Below are 18,917 nucleotides of genomic sequence, written 5' to 3'. Positions count from 1 at the left end.
CTAAGTAGAAACACTGAAGGGTAGAAGCAACATAAAATTCTTCAGCCTCTCGACTTTATTCAAGACACAAACTGAAATGCAGCAAAGATTGCTTTGCTAAATGTGGAAGGGCAAAACTAGGATCATTTCTGAATCTACACACAGTATGCTCTGTCTGGGATTTCACTGTTAAAACTGCTGGCATGCAAAGCTCGTTTTAGGTTAATCCAGCAGAGGCAGACTAGCAAATCGGAGTACTACTGGGAATGACCAATACATGAAATACACACATTTGCCTCCACTTCCAGAGTAATCATCGATCAATGGATCAACTGAGGGTAAGCAGGAGGGAAAATACAAGAAGGATCAAAGTTCAGGTTCGGCAGTGACACAGAGAGGGAACAGAGCAGTATTTTGGCATTTGGGGAGATGAAAATATTAACACAGACTATATTATCATTTTACAAACTGTATTCATCTAAAATCAAGTGCTAATCAGTAAGACAAACTAAACTAGAAAACCAGAAGAGGCCTTGAAAATCTTATTAGAATTCCAAATAATATTAATTTTACACACAAAAAACACACCATAAATATGCTCTATTAAATAAAGCCAAATACTATTCTACCTGAATAATCCAGTTAACTCACTTAAGAGAACTTCTGATTAGGCAGGTTGCCTAATCAGACATAACCAGATGCATTTTAAGACAAATGAATTACATTAAAATTAGATACATTTTAAGACAACAATGTAAGACAACGTTCTCTGGAAGTCTAATTCTTGAACTTAAGGTCAATTAAATATTTTCCCCTTCATATGTTCATAGGGAACAGGGTGGGGAGCATTCACACATGTATCACTGCTACTACATTAACCCAGAGAAACCTGTAACACAAAACAAAAATTTCAAGTAATATTTTTATGAAGTAATTAGTTTCTCAGTGAGAATAAGCTTAACATTCCAAATAAATTCCATTGCTGATTTAAAACAGAAATCTATCAAAAATACAAGTAGTGATATATATTCATGAAAAATTAATTTCATGAGTTCAAATGGATATCCTGGTACATACTATATTAAAAACTTCTGAGATCATTTTCATTGTTTTTTTGAAGAAGTTAAGGGAAAAATAGCCTGGCTGGTGTGGCTCAGCAGTTGAGTGTTGATCCAGGAACCAAGAGTTTGATTCCTGGCCAGAGCACATGCCTGGGGTCTTGGGATTGATCCCCAGGAGGGGGTATGCAGGAAGTAGCAGATCAATGATCCTTTCTCATCGATGTTTCTATCTCTCCCCTCCCTCTTCCTCTCTCTCTAAAAATAAATAAAAACATTTAAAAAGGGGGGGGAAAAACCCTTTTCCTACCATCAAGCTTCATCAAGTTCCTTAAATCTAAATTTAAATATAAGAACCCTGAAAAGGATTAGATTTTGTATTGATCCTTAATCCACTTACTATCAATGATATCACCCAGTCCCTGAGCACGAAGAAGGTCCTTCAGTCGCGTCACCTCCTCCTTTAATTCACGGACAAGCTTGGCATTGGGGTCCTCATTGATAACAGCATTGCATTTAATCTGTTTTGCACGATCTGCATATCTAGATCCAAAAAGATTCATTTTTGCCATTCCTCAGATGCTCTACTTCTCCTAAGTAACATACCATTCTTTCTTTTATTTATTTAACATACCATTATTTCTAAAGCAAACAGCTTGAGTATTTACACATTTATGGGCCCTAATAACAACACATGTGTATAAAGTTTTATAGTACCTTATAAAGTTGAAGAAAAAGGCTCGGATGAATTTAAGTGATTTACTCAAGATCACAAAAGAAATAAATACCAGAGAAAGGACTCAAAACTGACTAGTCAGACTATAAGTGTTCCTTTTCATTATATCAAGTTTCTTTAATGAGAGAAGAGTAGAAAGTTTGGGATTAAAATAATGAAACTTATTCATATATATAGAAATACTCTATTAGTAAACATTCTGTCATTAATTTTTTTAAATGCTACATGTACTCATAATTGTATTACTTTTTATGACTTGAGCATTTCTATAATGACAAACACAGGGACACTTCTTTTTTATAAATATGAATATTATTTTAAAACTTTCACTATTGCCGAAACCGGTTTGGCTCAGTGGATAGAGCGTCGGCCTGCGGACTGAAAGGTCCCAGGTTCAATTCCGGTCAAGGGCATGTACGTTGGTTGCGGGCACATCCCCAGTAGGAGATGTGCAGGAGGCAGCTGATCGATGTTTCTCTCTCATCGATGTTTCTAGCTCTCTATCTCTCTCCCTTCCTCTCTGTAAAAAATCAATAAAATATATTAAAAAAATAAAGTAAAATAAAACTTTCACTATTATCTAAAAGTTATCTGAAAATCTAACTTGAACAATTTTAATATATTTCCTATGAAAATGTTTTTCCTTTCTCAGTGAAACCGAAAACCATAAGCCATAGGTCAATTCTATTATAATAATCTCCTTCCCTTCACATTTTCCCTATTATGAGAAAGAAGGCTGGGTCCTCACGTACATAAATGACTACCCATTCAGCATAAGAATATGCATGGCCTAACAAAATGACTTAACGTGGCATTGTGTTCTTCTAAGCTATTGGGATCAAACTGGAGTACCTCAGAGTGCTCAAAGTTTCATCATAGTTGATATCTGCTGGGCTCAGAGCAGCAACCATTGCAGTCCGAGAATTGCCACCTAAAAGATGAACCGTGATTATCTCAAATCACTCTCATTTTAAAAAAATTTTATTGAATGTACCAGATCAGACAGCACAACCTTAGATCCTAAGATTTAATCAAAAGTCAATAAACTTCTTGAATGTCCCCCTGTCAGGCACTGTACTCAGATCTTGGGGTCTGGATTTACTGTGTCCATTTTCCCTCTTCCCAACCAATCAAGACCTCAGCCACTTCACCAAAGCTGCTCTTAGCGATGTGAATGTTACTGGTGATGTGGACGGCCCAAAAGGCCATTCTCAGTCTCTTGTTTCTATCAGCAATTACTGACACAGCTGATTACTCCCTCCTGCTCATCAAGGAGGGGAAAGGGCTAATGAAACAGTGACTGAAGGTCCTAAAACATCAACAAAAATGAGTAAGGGTTGGTTACATCTGATTTCGTACACCTCAAAGGAGCATGAAGCTTTCAAAGAGGAAGAAGGAGCAATAGTTTGAAGCAGGTGTGTGGTGAGGAAGACAACTACTTCACAGTTTATGTCTGGAAGTCAACGACATAGGGAAGAAAACCCTGGTTTAAATAAAGATATGCAAATCCAACCAGCTTAAATAAAAAAGATAATTAAAAACCAGTGGTCAACATACCTAGATTTTCTCGAAGGAGCCAAGTAAGCACAGAATCCCTGTAGGGAATAAAATCAGTTTTCTTCTTCTTCTTACTCTATATTAAACAGAAAAAAATGGTTTTAGTGTTAAGGAGGAAAAAGTCACATGAAAGACAAACCAGCCTAAAATTCCCAAGTAAATTAAATTACAGTAGAACCCTCACTGTAGAAATTTAACACTTCACAGCTTCAGTTCTTCACAGTACCCCAAAGCTCATGTAATAAAGTAATTGTTTCTTTTTATGTTTTATTTTGAAAAATTTGTAACATACACAACAGTTTAGAGAGTAATATAATGAGCTCCCATATATCCATCATGCAGATCTAACCATTTTCAATATTTTGCCAATCATGTTTCAATTATCCCTCAAACACTTTTTATTCCTGAAACATTTTGGGGTAAATTGCAGACATCATGCCCTTTTTATCCCTAAGCCCTTAACAGATAAGGACAATTTCTTACAGTTCCAAGACCAAATTAAGGAAATTTAACATCAACATACTACTTCTATCAATTATCCTGTCCATGTCATGTCTTTTATAGCTGGTAGTGTTTTAAAGGAAGTCCAACATTTCACCTATAAATACTTCAGGTACATATCTCAAGCAGAGAAAGATTTAAGAAAACATAACTGCATGAACATTACACACTTAGCAAAATTAACAGTAACTCCTTAATATTATTATCTAATACCCAATCCTCAAATAATACTTTTTACTTTTGCTGAGGGGCAAATATGAATCCTGTACATTCCAGGCCAAATGTGTAGGAGCCAGTCACTTAGTTAACGCATTTACTTATTCAATCACCAAATCATCAAGTGGATTATTACATATCTAGTAACTCTTGTAGAGCAATACAATTTGGTTCCTTTGAATGGAAATTATGCCCAAATTAAATCCAATCAGTAGAGTTAGAGTATTAGATCTAAGAAAATAATATAATTTGCTAATCTTGAGATTTATAAAGACTAAAAAATGCATTTTCTATATATAGTTTATTATATATACTGCTCTCTCCGTAACCCTTCTCATTATTACAGAATAAAGCAAAAAGCACCAATGTAAAGCCAGTGCTGCAAAGGAGGAAGTTATATCCTTTGAAAATAAACATTTTTGTAGATAAGAGCTACTCTAGTCCCTGCTGGCTGACTGATGTATTGTGATAAGTTAAGAAACTACTAAGGAGAAAGCCAGGGTCACTGATATACATCTCCCCAGCAATGAGCAGTTTTATAATCCATTCCAGGTACAATATGAGTTTAAATGACACTAAGGATGATCTAGTTCTTGTAAAAACACAGGTATTCAGAAAAGGAAAACTAAATAGCTAACCTCTGGTTTGTTGAGGAGGAAAGAAAGTCGGCAAGCAGTACTTTAATTCCACCTCTTATCAAAAATAATCCCCTCCATCTCATGCCACCACACTCACTGACACACATTCCAACAATCAGAAAGTCATTTCCAATAGCAGGTTCTAAATTACACAGACCTCAAGGGAGATTGAACTCACTCAGTCATTCACAAGCTAATGGAACTTTCACTCCACTACAAAATTCTTGAGGCCAGAGACCTCTCACTACACTTTGCCTATGGTTAGTACTGAAAATGCTGCAAGATTTAAAGCAAGGCAGTTACAATGACTGCAAACAATACTCTAAAAATAAGCAGGCTCACTTTGCCTAAAATATTCTATTTTCATTTCTGTCAATTAGACTAAATTAAGGAATAGCTAAATGAATATGCATAAATAGAACTTCAATCTTTTCTATCTGAAAATACCCTGGAATTTTAGCCATTTCTTCTCTACTTGCTGTCTTACACACATGAATTTCATCTGTCTTACATCCATAATTTTAAAAAATAAGCGCTTCAGTCGTTACATAAAAAGGTTTTATTTACATCAGTAACTTCTCTAAAAAGAAATATTGAGTTTAAATGGTAATAATCCTGTTTATCTCCCCAGTAGAAATAACAAGACATCTTAATTCACCAAAAATTATGCTTGTTACATAAAAACTAAAATTTATTTCTGATCTATTATAGTTATAATGTAGATGCAAAGTACTAAACTGAATTTTACAAAACTGATTATAAAAAGTCATTTTTTGTGGCACAGAGCAAAGTGGGAAATACATAGGTAAGTACTTTGTAAACTTCTCTTTGAGTTCATATGGATGTTAATTGATGAGCAAATGAACAGGACAAGTTAAAATAATCACTAAGTTTTAACAGTCTTTATGGTTCTGGGGCCCAGATTAAATATTTTAAGAATACCCATAAATGTATATCAAATAGCAGATTTTTAAATCTAAGGCATCTTTTTCTAATAGCAGAGAAAAACAGAAAAGGGACATTACTTTTTATTGCTTTTTTTTGCAATTACCAAGAGTAAATAAATCTGTATGTCCAAAAATATGAGCATAAAATATTTTAGTGCAAATACCGCTTCTATCCCCAATATTACTCATGTGATTCAGAACAAACTGTGCTCTATTATTTATGCAAAATAAATTTTAGAGTATTTCTATAGAAATATAAGAAAATTTATTATATTTGGATTAAAAAGGATGCAAATAATATGTTTTCAAGATACAGTTAGAATTTTAACTTGATTCTACAGCCTGTGCTTTATGTATAACTGAAAAGAAAAAAAAAATTTTAATCATTTAAATAACCTGTGATCCTAGCTGATTTGGCTCAGTGGATAGAGCATCAGCCCGTGGACTGAAGGGTCCCAGGTTTGATTCTGGTCAAGGGCATGTACCTTATTTGCAGATTCCCCAGCCCTGGTCAGGGTGCATGCAGGAGGCAACCAATCGATGTGTCTCTCTTACATCAATGTTTCTGTCTCTCCCTTTCCCTTTCACTCTCTGAAAATCAATGGGAAAATATCCTCAGGTGAGGATTAACAAAAATAAATAAATAACCCATGACTTTTCATGGTAGGAAACAAGTACAAATAACATAAAGATGTTTAAGAAAAATATACAAATAATCCCAAGAAGCCAGCTATGTTTTAGAATGGTGCCCTTAAGAAATTTCTTTCATCATCCATTTGTGAGGCTAATAGATATCTTCAAGAGACAGTCCTTTAGACCAGCGGCTGCCGACCTTTCGGACCTCACAGACTACCAGTGGTCCGTGGACCACTGGTTGGCAACCGCTGCTTTAAATCACTAGAAAAGATACTGCAAGATAACACAATGTAGAAACTTCCTCAAATTTCTTTTCCCTTATTCTGAATTCCTTCTTCAAAGTACATCATGTTCCTTAAATTAATTTTGCTGTGAAGGCTCATAATTCAGGTCCACTCTAAACAGCAATTCTAAATTCCAGAGCCAGAGAACAAAAAACAGAAACTTTTTCTGAAGGTGCCATCTCTACGTATGTGCCATGCACCCTGCTGAGGATCCAAAATCATCACAACTGATTCCACAGCTGGTTCATTTTTATCAAACCCCTCGCCCCCCATACCTTGCTGGTGCAGTTATCCTACAGAGGAAAGCATTTAAAAAAGAGAATGAGAGCACAGGATAAGCCTCCATCCAGAAAACAGTGTGTAATTTTTAAGTCATAAATTGAATATGACTTCTCAGAGATAAGCAAAAAAGCATTCAATTCTTTTTAAGGATTCAAATAAGATACTAAACTAAATTAGAACACACATGACTAACACTTTCTTAGCTTCTAACATAAAAAACGAAGCTTTTTATATAAAAATTGTTTCAGTTTTAGTGTTCCACTATTAAGGAATAATAAAAATAAACTCTTTTAAAAATACATTACTGGCCCCCAAATCAACAGCATTTATTATGGCAAACTGTTCAAAATACTCCAACAAAGCACTGCATCCTACTTAGAAAAGATTGTACAGAAACAGAAGATACAATAAATACTTGTGGTTTTTATGAGATATAAAATAAGGCTCAAAAAATAGTCAAACCTTAGGTCTTTGTAAAGACCTAGCCCTTCCTTTAGCTTATATAGATCTGTTTACTTTCATTCTCCTCAATCTCTTTTACTTTTAGTACAAAGTGTATTATACCTCGTATCTTATCAAAAAGCTCTAAAAGAAGGAAGGTAAGATTACATAAGAGGGACAAAAAAGGGCAACTGTCATAAACAATCATAAAATACCCGTCAAATACATTTGCTGAGCAGACAAATGTTCCTTTACAATGAAGTAACACTTACCACCTCCGCCAAGGCTGAAATGACTTTGCCCAGAGTTGTGAGAGACTTATTAATATTTGCTCCTTCCTAAAATCAATTCCAAACATGAAAGAATTAAGAAGAATTTCTACAACTGCCACATCATATACAGTATAATCGATAAAATACAATTAGCCATAGGCTAGCATTATTAGTTTATTTATGACCACAAATTCTAAAAACCTCCTTCAATTCTCAATCTTCTCTCCTCTCCACTTGGTAACATGCCAAGACCACATGTCTAATTGCACAGTTCTAAAGTATCTTTAGGATGTTTATGCTCCAAAACTTACTGATGCAGCCTTCTTCCCACAATTCACCAACATGAAATTTCTGCTCTTGTTAAGCATAGCTCTAGAGGAGTTCATGTCGGCCTCACATCTGGATCTTGTGTATCCTTTTTCCCACTACTGTCCCTTACTTTCACCTGTTCTTCAAAATACAATTCAACTCTCACCATGAAGTTCTCCTTAATTATTATTTCATATAACTTAACCTTTCTTTGACGTTATAGAGCAGAATTGGCAAAATTTTTCTTCAAGGTTTTGTGGTCTCTGTCACAACTTCTCAACCCTACCATTGTAGCAGCAAAGCAGCCACAGGTAATATATAAATAGATGCAGCTGTGTTTTAATGAAATCTTATTTACAAAAACAGTCAGTGGGCCAGATATGGCTACCCATGCTATAGAACAATTACTGACTAGGCCATTTGCTTGACAAGAAAAATACCTTTAATCGAGTCCCTTTGGCGCCAGTTGAATCAGCTCGTTCGCTTCCTGCTAGATCCACCAAGCTGATTTTACTGACCTGGTAAAGAACAATAACATTGCGGCAATTCAAAAATAAGCCAAGCAGAAGTAGAAAACATTTAGAGTCAGGAAACTGAAAGATTAAGGCAAGGAAAAGACTAAAAATATTGATTAGGACTTATATTAGACATAAGACAACAAAGTCAACATATACTTTTTATCAATTTAAAGAGCACACAGAAAGATCACAGCAAGTATCTTGGTTCAAAAGAAGTATTTTTCAATGATGTCATAAAAATATGTAAAACTCTGCAGTCACTATGGAAAACAGTATGGAAGTTCCTCAAAAAATTAAAAATAGAACTGCCATATGATCCAGAAATTCCAGTTCTGCATATTTATCCAAAGAAAATGAAAATACTAACTAAAAAAGATATGTGCAACCCCAATATTCATTGCAGCATTATTTACAACTAGAGGCCCGGTGCACAAATTCATGCACAGATGGGGTCCCTAGGCCTGGCCAGCAATCAGGGCCCATTGGGGCCAGGCCAATGGGCCAGATGGATTGGGGCGGGGCTGATTGGGGCCTGCCAGCCAGGGAGAAGTGGGGGAGGAACCAAGGGAGGTTGGCCAGCCGGGGGGTGGGGGACCATAGGCAGTTGGCTGGCCATGGGAGGTTGGCTGTGGGAGCGCACTGACCACCAGGGGGCAGCTCCTGTGTTGAGCATCTGCCCCCTGGTGGTCAGTGAGCATCATAGTGACTGGTCGACTGGTCATTCCAGTTGTTCAGTCGCAATAGTCACTTAGGCTTTTATATAGATAGATAGCCAAGATATGGAAACAACTTAAGTATCCATTGATAGATGAATAAAGAAAATGCAGTACATAAATAAAACGGTATATTATCCAGTCATAAAAAAGAATGAAATCTTGCCATCTGCAACAACATGGATGGATCCTGAGGGCATTATATTAAGTTAAATAAGTTCAACAAAGAAGGAAAATACTACATGATCTCACTTATATTTATTCATTGACCTATTAAATGGCATGTTAAAAATGAAGCTTCCAGCCCTGGCCTCGGGGTTCAGTTGGTTAGAGAGTCATCCTGTGAACCAAAAGGTGGGAGGTTAGATTCCCAGTCGGGGCACATACCTAGGTTTCAGGTTCAATCCCCACGGGGGTGAGTATGAGAGGCAGCCAATCCATTTCTCTTTCACATCAATGTTTCTCTCTCTCTCTCTCTCTCTCTCTCTCTCTCTCTCTCTCTCAAATCAATTAAAAAAACAACAAAAACCTATCCTTGCCCTTCCAGCATGGCTCAGTGGTTGAGCGTCGACCTATGAACTAGGAGGTCACAGTTCAATTCCCAGTCAGAGCACACGCCCAGGTTGTGGGCTCAATCCCCAGTGTGGGTTGTACAAGAGGCAGCCGATCAATGATTCTCTCTCATCACTGATGTTTCTATCTTTTGCTCCGTTCTCCCTTCCTCTCTGAAATCGATAAAAAATATATTAAACAAACAAACAAACAAACATATCGAGTAGGGATTTTAAAAATTAAATAAATAAAAATTTAAAAATGAGGCTTCCCGAAACTGGAACTCTTAAATACTGATGGTGGGAATATAAAATGATACTGTTTCATCATATCATTTTACAATGAAAATTGGAAAACAGTTTGGCAGATTCTTAAGAAGCTCAACATACACTTACTATAAGATTCAACCATCCTACTTCAAGGTATAAACCAAGAGAAACAAAAACAAAATATCCACACTAAGACTTGTATGCAAATGTGAATACCATCTTCATTTGTAAGATCAAAAACTGGACACAATTTAAATGCCTATCAACAGATGAATTAATGAACAAACTGTGATATGTCATCTATATAATGGAATAGTAATCAGCATAAAAGAGTGAACTACTGACACACAACAACATAGATGAGTCTCAAAATCATTATGTTAAGGAAAGAAACCAGACAAAAAATACTATACTATATTATTCCATTGACATAAAATCCTGGAAAATGTAAATTCATCTATAGTGACAGAAAGCAGGTCAGGGATTACCTGAGGATGGAGTGAAAGGAGGGATGTAGTTAGATTACAAAGGAGCATGAGGCAACTTTTCGGGGTACTAGATAAGATATCTGGTGGTAGTATTGCTTTCACAGGTGTATAGATATGTGATCCAGATTTATATGTTAAATATATGTGTTTTATTGTACTTCAATAATACCTCAATAAAGTTTTTAAAAAATGCTTCAGGAAAGTTTAGACAAAAGTATGAAAAATGGATTATTATGGAAGCTATGGTTATGGGATTAATATTACTATTTTTGTAGATTTGATATCATAGTAAAAGAAAAAAAAATGCTTTCACATAAGATGTTCCTTATGCCAGTCAGATGAATACTGACTATTATGTAGCATTAATATTGTAACCTCTGGCTAAGCAGTGTCAAGTTATTTGGTAACGCATATGAAAGTCTATATTCTTAAAAATAATTTTCACTAAAAACAAATAAGTCATCAGGTAAAAGGTAATTCCAGTTTTTAGTGATACTAGTTCCATAAAGTACTAAGTTTATAAGCAAAGGATCTTTTATAAATGCTAGTACAATAACTCTAACTTCAGATTAAAAAATCCAGCTGTATGCTATGTAGGAATATAAGCAGAGTAGAATTCAACATAAATTTATTATCAATAATGACAATAAAATTAACATTTATCATGTGGTTACTCTGTGCCAAGCACTATTATGTGCGCTTAACCTATACTACTACTTAATTTTTTACAATCCTATGAGGTTAGGGAAACTGACACACAAAGAGGTTACGCAACTTGCCCAAGGTAACACTGTTGAAAAGTGGCAGAGCCAGGACCTAAAGCAAGCAGTTTAATTCCAAAGTCTATATATTTAACTACTGTAGAAAATGAGAAATTAACAAGCAAAAGTATTTGAAGAACATCAGAAATGCTGTACAGTTATTTACTTTCCAAAAATAAAATACATCTTGTCTGTTTCATGGTTTGCTAAAACATTAATCCCACAGTAACATTATCAGAGCTTAAAAAAATAAAATACACATACCAAAGAAGCTAATAAGATAATTAAGAGGTTACAGTCAGGAAGAAGAAAAGGGAGTATTTTCTTCCCTCAGAACTGTTTAATTAACTCTCTTGCCTAGAGAAGTTTTCAAGAGCCAAAGTCTTGGATTGTTTTTTCTTAACCCTATTTTCTCTTTTGCAATTTCACTTAGGAACCCATACTCAAAACTGGTTTAGTGAGGAATAAAAATGATAAGCAAAAGGTATAAAATACCTTCCATTAAGTAAAAATCCCTTCCACAAAATGCAGAGGCTAGCTAGAAGGACGTCCGAAAATCCCCTGTGCACAACTCAAGCCCAGAGACTGAAGTTCTCCTACCTTCTCAGTGGAAAGGTTGGTCTCAGTGTCATGTTTCTTCTGGGTGAAAACAATTGTAAACACAGCATGGGAACGGCTACTTGTTTCATTCATGTTGGTAGCTGCCACTGTCCTATAGACACATAAAGGTGACCACGTGACAATGGCATTCTTGGATGAAAGTTAAAAGGGACAGCAGGCTCCACATTGTGGGCATAACAATCACAGGCAACAACTTTAATTCACAGATTGCAAGACTATACACAAAACGCTCTCAATACACTTTATCTACGAGTCTATCAAGTTACCCTCCATCTCCAAAGGTACCCCCTCAGAATCATTTTTCATACTCCAGTTGTCCCTTTCGGAAACCACTGAGGCATTTAATTTTTTTTTTATTAGGCGTTCATTTATTCCAGGATCAATTACTACCACAGGCATGTGATAAGCAACATTTTAGCATAACTTGACCAAAACATAATAGTAAAACTTAACTGCAGTTCCCTTGTGCTCCAGCAGTGCAGTGTTTTGATAGGAAGATAGATACTAAATATGCTGAAGCCCTCACTTCTCCAGCACAGCCAAAGGATCAGAGGACTCCACAATAACAACAACTTTCCTAACCACAAAGGGCCTCAAAATGTGCCCAAGACCTCAGCCATTCGTCTATTTCCTACCATACCTGGCTTTGTTCCCAGCATCCATGAGGTCAGCAATGTCTGTGTAGGAAGTGACTGCCAACTTTGACAGATCCTCCACATATGGGCCAAGAAGTGGGTGTTCACGTACACGCAAATTACCCTTGTTTTTTGGGTTCAGCAAATCTCGTACTCTTTCACAGTAAATTTCCATGTAGCTCACCTAGAAACAAATTATTAATGAATGAGAACTCAGGGAAAAAATCCTCTACATGAAAAAGATTTTTAAAAACTCATTAAAAGTAATTAGAGATCAGCAGCCTTTACTAAGTGAAATGCCACAGTTCCAGACCCTTTCATTGTATTAACAGTATGCACAGATATCACTGAGTAGGTCAGAACCAGCCTTCTGACTTTCTCGGAAAGGAAAAGGAGGTAAACAGGCCATCTCAGCACACAGTGACTGCCACCTGTCTTAAGCAGAAAAAAATATCATTTTTAAGAGCAACTTATCAGTTGTCAATATTGTTTTAAATGTATGCCATTCTCCAAAAGCTTGGAAACAATATTTCTATTAGTGTTAAAACCAAGGGACTGTATCAATATTCCAGAGAAGTTAAGACAAGAGACCAGTGACTCTAATACCAGTACTTTAAGACTGGCCACAATGTGACTGATTATGGACCAAAAATGTGTCTATCAGGAGGGGTAAGGACTGGTCAGCACAGAATCCGATTGTATGGCAGGACCTATCCAAGTCTCATAGGGGAAGAAGCCTCAGACAACGTACTTCAGGAATTCTTGTCCTGTCAGCAGGACCATTCCTGTCATGGAGATGAATGTGTTAGGCCAGTGGTCGGCAAACTCATTAGTCAACAGAGCCAAATATCAACAGTACAACGACTGAAATTTCTTTTGAAAGCCAAATTTTTTAAACTTAAACTATATACGTAGGTACATTGTTATTAACTTAATTAGGGTACTCCTAAGGCTTAGGAAGAGCCACACGCAAGGGGCCAAAGAGGTGCATGTGGCTCACGAGCCGCAGTTTGCCGACCACGGTGTTAGGCTATCATTTCTTCACTTGAAGCAATTAAGCATCTATCTAATCAACTTCTCTCCCTCTAATTTCATGCTCACCAAAAACCACCAGCATTCCAACAGAGGTCCACCCACAGAAAGATAATATACCAATCATGAGTGTCTGGTCTGGGTAATAGCTATTCCACACAGGAAAGTAATAAACAAATCTGCTGGTTTCTTAACATCAATCAAATGAGCTTCATTCAAGAGTCTGCCTTTGAGGAATGATGGTCTGATCCTAATGAACCTATAAGATCAGATTTCTAAGCAACAATGTTCTGAAGTTGGGTAAATTCACCACAGTAAGCCTAATTATACAGCTTCCCTAAGAATCAGACACTTCTGTATCACTGAGCTACTCAAGTGTACAATATAACTTCTACATTTTTCAGCTTCAAATTTCTACAGACACATTTTCAGAGTATCTCAAATGGAACCTTATCTCTTTCTATTGGCTGTTTCTTTTTTTCATTCTCAGATCTGACTGTATTTTTCTACTGTATTTCAAAATCAGCTTTAAAAAAACTGAAGACGTTGAAAAATAATTGATCTATTATGAGAGTAAAACAGCAGGACAACAGGCTAATGTTGAATTAATGTTGAAACTGTGTCCAGTTTAATCTTTCTAAAAGATGTTATCCAAGAAAGTGAGATGGTACCTCAATCATTCTCATGTACTTAAACCTGTACATACAATCCTGAATCCCAGGAAGATATCACACGTTCTTAGAAAACTTGTCCCTGTTCACACATGTCTAAGGCTAAGAGCTCCGAAAATAACCTGGTAAAGGCTAATGTGTCCCATTACGTATTCTCTAATGTGCAAATCCATCTAAGCCACCACTATTTATTTTACTTCTAAATGAACCAACATTACAGACCCCACTTGGCAAAATTCAATTCATTAAGCACCAGGCATTTTCAGGTCTTTTTAGGTACTTGACATACATCAGTTAATAAAGCAGACAAAGATCCCCTCCCTAGTGAGCTTATGAGGCTAGGAAGGGAGATTGAAAATAAACAACAAACATAAAAAAAAATAAAATTATAAAATAGGTTAGAATATGGCAAGTACTGGGGGGGGGGGGGGGTGTACAGGGGAAGAGAGACCAGGAGGGCTGGGTGGAAGGCAAGTTGCAGTATTATAAAAGACTAGAGGCCCAGTGCACAAAATTTGTGCACTTGGGGGGGGGGGTCCCTCAGCCCGGCCTGCACCCTCTCACAGTCTGGGAGCCCTCGGGGGATGTCTGACTGCCTGCTTAGGTCCGCTCCACCTGGGTAGTGGGCCTAAGCGGGCAGTCAGACATCCTTAGCACCGCTGTGGAGGCGGGAAAGGCTCCCACCACCGCCGCTGCATTCGCCAGCTGTGAGCCCAGCTCAGGGCTTCTGGCTGAGTGGTGCTCCCCCTGTGGGAGCACACTGACCATCAGGGGGCAGCTCCTGCATTGAGTTTCTGCCCCCAAGTGGTCAGTGTGCGTCATAGCAACTGTTCGTTCTGCCATTTGGTCAATTTGCATATTAGCCTTTTATTATATAGGATGATTAAAGTAAGCCTCAAAGAAATGGTAAGTATGAACAAAAGACCTGAAGGAGGTGGAAAACTTAGCCAAAAGATATCCAGAGAAAAGAAAATTTCAGGCAGAAGGAACAGTAAAGGCCTTGTAGTTAGGAACATTCCTGGTGTATTCCAGAAACAGCAAAAAAAATCCAGTGTAGCTGCAGCAGAGTAAGTAAGAGAAAGGCAAGAAAGGAGGCAGAGGTTCCATAAATTTAAGGAACCACAGTGTCAACTGGGGATCTACCCTGCAGTCCAAATAAGCCTATGAATGCAGACTAAGATGAAAGAAAAGGGCTTCTTTTTTATTACCCACAAGCTCAAAAAATTCTGTCATGTGACTCAAAACAGAATAGCTACAGGATGAGACAAGAGAATTCAATTTAACAAAAAATATTTTTAGAGCAGCACATTCCCCTTTTGATGTATAATGGTCACAGGCAGAATCCTTTAAAACGTATCAATTTATGCAACACTTTATAGGTAAAGAAAAAAACCCCAAAGCATCTAAGTCAATCAAGTAGACATTGTGTACGTCCAATAGATAATCAAACATATACATTTTTTAAATACAAAAAACTAGAGTTTGCTTTAAAAGCAGCTTAATTTCTCAGAGAGGCTCACGTTAACAGAACACTGTCATGGTGTCAAATCACAGGCTAGTTTCATTCTTTTGCATGTGGCTTTCCAGTTTTCCCAACACCATTTATTGAAGAGACGTTCCTTTCTCCATTGTTATGTTTTTGGCTCCTTTATAGAAAATTAGTTGCCCATACATGTAGTAGGGTCAGAACATTTTAATAATATTAATGACTATGAAATTTACTACCAAAACATGGGAAGGGTGTAAAATAATAGCTTCTTAAAGCACATACAAAAAAGTGGAAATGTTTATCAAATAAACTAATATATATAAAGTAATTCTATAAACCTCTTCTTAAAAGAAAATCCACTATAGGGTATACAATGGATGGAGACTAACTTTTCCAAGATTATAAGCAACTATAAAGGGGGGGGGGAAGAGATTTGATTATATATATCCCTGTCAAAAATCATTATTAATAATATTAAAGAGAAAGAGTTCAAACAAATAAATAAGAAAAACATTGCAATCCCAACATGTAAACCGACATAGGCATCATTTACAAGATGTTTAACCACACTAATAATCAAAGAAATTCAAATTTAAATAAGAGTGAGGAATTTTCCCTTATCAAATTGACATAGTTCAAAAATGAAAATAGTAAATGTTTGCAAAGGCAGACTGGATGCTTACACTCCCTGATGGGGCTTCTATCTGAAATCCAAATGCATTTTTTGACAATCAACATATATACAAAGGAAATCAATGAAATTAAAGCCAGTCTTATAAATAAGGATTTAATTAGAGCATTATTCATTATAACAAAAACTTAGAAATAGCCTAAAAGTACAAAACTGGGGGAGTGGTTGAGTGATCTAAGGTACAGTCACAACTTGGAGCCATTTAAAAGCAACAGCTGAGGCAATGGAGTGCGGAGGCCTCTGGTTTTAACCCCGGCTGTACTCACCTCCACAGAGTAGGATATTTCTTCATTACAGTTGTCATTGATTTTCTCAAATAGTTCTTCACATAACTACAGAAACAGAATGAGAGACATGAAGAGCATAAATCAAAGAAGCACTAAGTTACCCAGGACTGTTACACAAATTAGTAATATCCCTTTTCTCCTTTTTTTCACAAAATTAATGGCATCAACAACAAAGGTGAGTTCTCTGAGTGAAAGAAAAGACAGTTTTAAATACATTTTTCCTATCTGTATAATCCTTCAACAATAGCATCTCAACAATGTTTGCCTTAGAAAGAAAGCCACATTTAGAGGAAGGGGAGGAAATTATATCTCTTATAGTATTATGTCATTGGCACATTTAATTTATATAAATTCAACTCTTCATACTATAATACAGTAACTGTAATTCTACTGTCAGAATTATTGTAGCAGTAAAACTACTATTCAACTATATTTTGCACACACATTACTTACTGTGATATATAAATTTTATTATTATAAGTCATTAGTTACTACATACATTATAAATGTATACATATATACACACACACACACATATAGAGAGAGAAAACTCTCTCTATATATATGGGAAGGGATAAATGAAGGCATTTTCAAGAATCATTTTGACTATAAAACTTTCCCCTTTGCCTCCGTCTTAAGACTCCAAACGTGTTATGAGAGGCTACTCTACTACACAGTGACATTTCTAACAGAAAACAATAATTTTTATAGATCAGAAAAATTATAAAATTTCATTCTCCCTATCCCTTGAATTTACTTAAAATGTGAAAAGTTTTTAAAAGAATTAACTAAAATCTACTGAATTTTCATCTGCTATATATTTAGTATTAAGGAAATCAATATACATTTGGAAAACAAACTATTCATTTGTGATTTTCTAGAAGTCTAAGTAGAATTTAAAATTTATTATAAAAGGCAGTTTCTAGCCCTGGCTGGCGTGGCTAGTTGTTAGAGCGTCAGCCTGCACACCACAGGGTCAAGGGTTTGATTCCCAGTCTAGGGCACACAGTGCCTGTGAGGGAGGCAACCAATCAACGTGTCTCTCTTACACTGACGTTTCCCTCCTTCCCTCCTTCCCACCTTCCCACCTTCCCTCCCTTCCCTCCTCCCTCCCTCTCTCCTTCTCTCCCTCTCTCTCTCTCTGAAAAAGCAATGGAAAAATTATCCTCACGTGAGGAGGATTAACAACAACAACAACAAGAATAGGCAGTTTCTAAATAATCACCTTTTAAAAAATCATACTTTTGGATTTTTATTAAAATAAAATATTCCAGCCCTGGCTGGTTTGGCTCAATGGATGGAGCATAAGCCTGCAGACTGAAGGGTCCCAGGTTTGATTCCGTCCAGGGGCACATGCCTGGGTTGTGGGCTTGATTCCCAGTAGGGGGAGTACAGGAGGCAGCCAATTAGTGATTCTCTCTCATCGTTAATGTTTCTATCTCTCTCTCCCTCTCCCTTCCTTTCTAAAAATCAATAAAATATATTTAAAAAAATAAAATATTCCACATTCTACCAGAAAAGATATGCAATTACACAAGAATTTTAGTAACAAATAAATTAATGCAAAAAGGAGAAACTAAGTGTGGTAATAGGATAAAACAAATATGACTATTTAGTATTACTTGACATAATTGTAATCTATAATTATTTTATTGCCCAAAAAGTATTACATAGCAGTAAAAGCAGAAACTCCAGAACTACCTTCCCTGCATTTGGATTCTGAACAAATGACATGACCATATGCCTCAGTTTCCCCATCCGTAAAATGAGGTAACAATAGCACCTACCTCTTACAGTCATATGAGGAGAATTAGTTGAGCTAGTATTTGTCAAGCACTTGACCCGTGTTTGGCACATAGGGAGTGCTTTAGAATGTTTTCTCTAATTTGCATTGTAACTGTTGCTATTACTATATACAGAGAAGGACAATTCCCAAATATACAGGATAGGGCAAAAGTAGGTCTACAGTCGTGAGTATGTGAACGTTTTTTCTTGTATTACTATTTATTAATTACTGTATTATTTTTCCACACAAACTACTGTAAACCTACTTATGCCCCACCCTGTATGTCTTAATAGAGACATTTTTTTTTACAGAAAAAAGATATGTATATTGGTATGTCCCGTTTTTTCTAAATTTTTTCTTATCTTTGTTACTAATTAAACATTTCAATTACATAGCTGAATTCAAAATTACAGTCCACTAATCTATCAGAAAAAGTAGCGACTGCTTCTGTATATTATTCTCAAAATATAGAGATGGTCACACTAGGCCTATAGTAAAACAAACAAACAAAAAACACACACAAAAAACCTCTTTAAAATTAATTCCAA

At 36.2% G+C, this 18,917-nt stretch overlaps 1 protein-coding gene across 6 annotated transcripts in view; it reads right to left on the bottom strand.

Annotated features, from left to right (window-relative positions):
- Positions 1-18,917, bottom strand: part of KIF1B (kinesin family member 1B) — a 133,888-nt gene that overhangs the window by 77,160 nt on the left and 37,811 nt on the right. For 3 of the 6 annotated variants that reach the window (XM_036352801.1, XM_036352802.1, XM_036352804.1), the window contains exons 5-13: positions 16,563-16,628; positions 12,419-12,597; positions 11,758-11,869; positions 8,297-8,374; positions 7,548-7,613; positions 3,331-3,406; positions 2,626-2,704; positions 1,438-1,580; positions 270-311 (exon numbers count right to left, since the gene is read on the bottom strand). In XM_036352801.1, the coding sequence (XP_036208694.1) occupies positions 270-311; positions 1,438-1,580; positions 2,626-2,704; positions 3,331-3,406; positions 7,548-7,613; positions 8,297-8,374; positions 11,758-11,869; positions 12,419-12,597; positions 16,563-16,628 (841 nt within the window). The remainder of the gene's footprint in view (positions 1-269; positions 312-1,437; positions 1,581-2,625; positions 2,705-3,330; positions 3,407-7,547; positions 7,614-8,296; positions 8,375-11,757; positions 11,870-12,418; positions 12,598-16,562; positions 16,629-18,917) is intronic. The other 3 variants (XM_036352806.1, XM_036352803.1, XM_036352805.1) reach the window with 1 other exon arrangement.

The sequence above is a fragment of the Myotis myotis genome, unplaced genomic scaffold, assembly GCF_014108235.1.
Source record: "Myotis myotis isolate mMyoMyo1 unplaced genomic scaffold, mMyoMyo1.p scaffold_m19_p_2, whole genome shotgun sequence".
In the NCBI taxonomy this organism is placed as follows: Eukaryota; Metazoa; Chordata; class Mammalia; order Chiroptera; family Vespertilionidae; genus Myotis; species Myotis myotis.
Note: the sequence above shows the minus strand (reverse complement) of the source record. Positions and strands in the feature narration are given on the sequence as shown.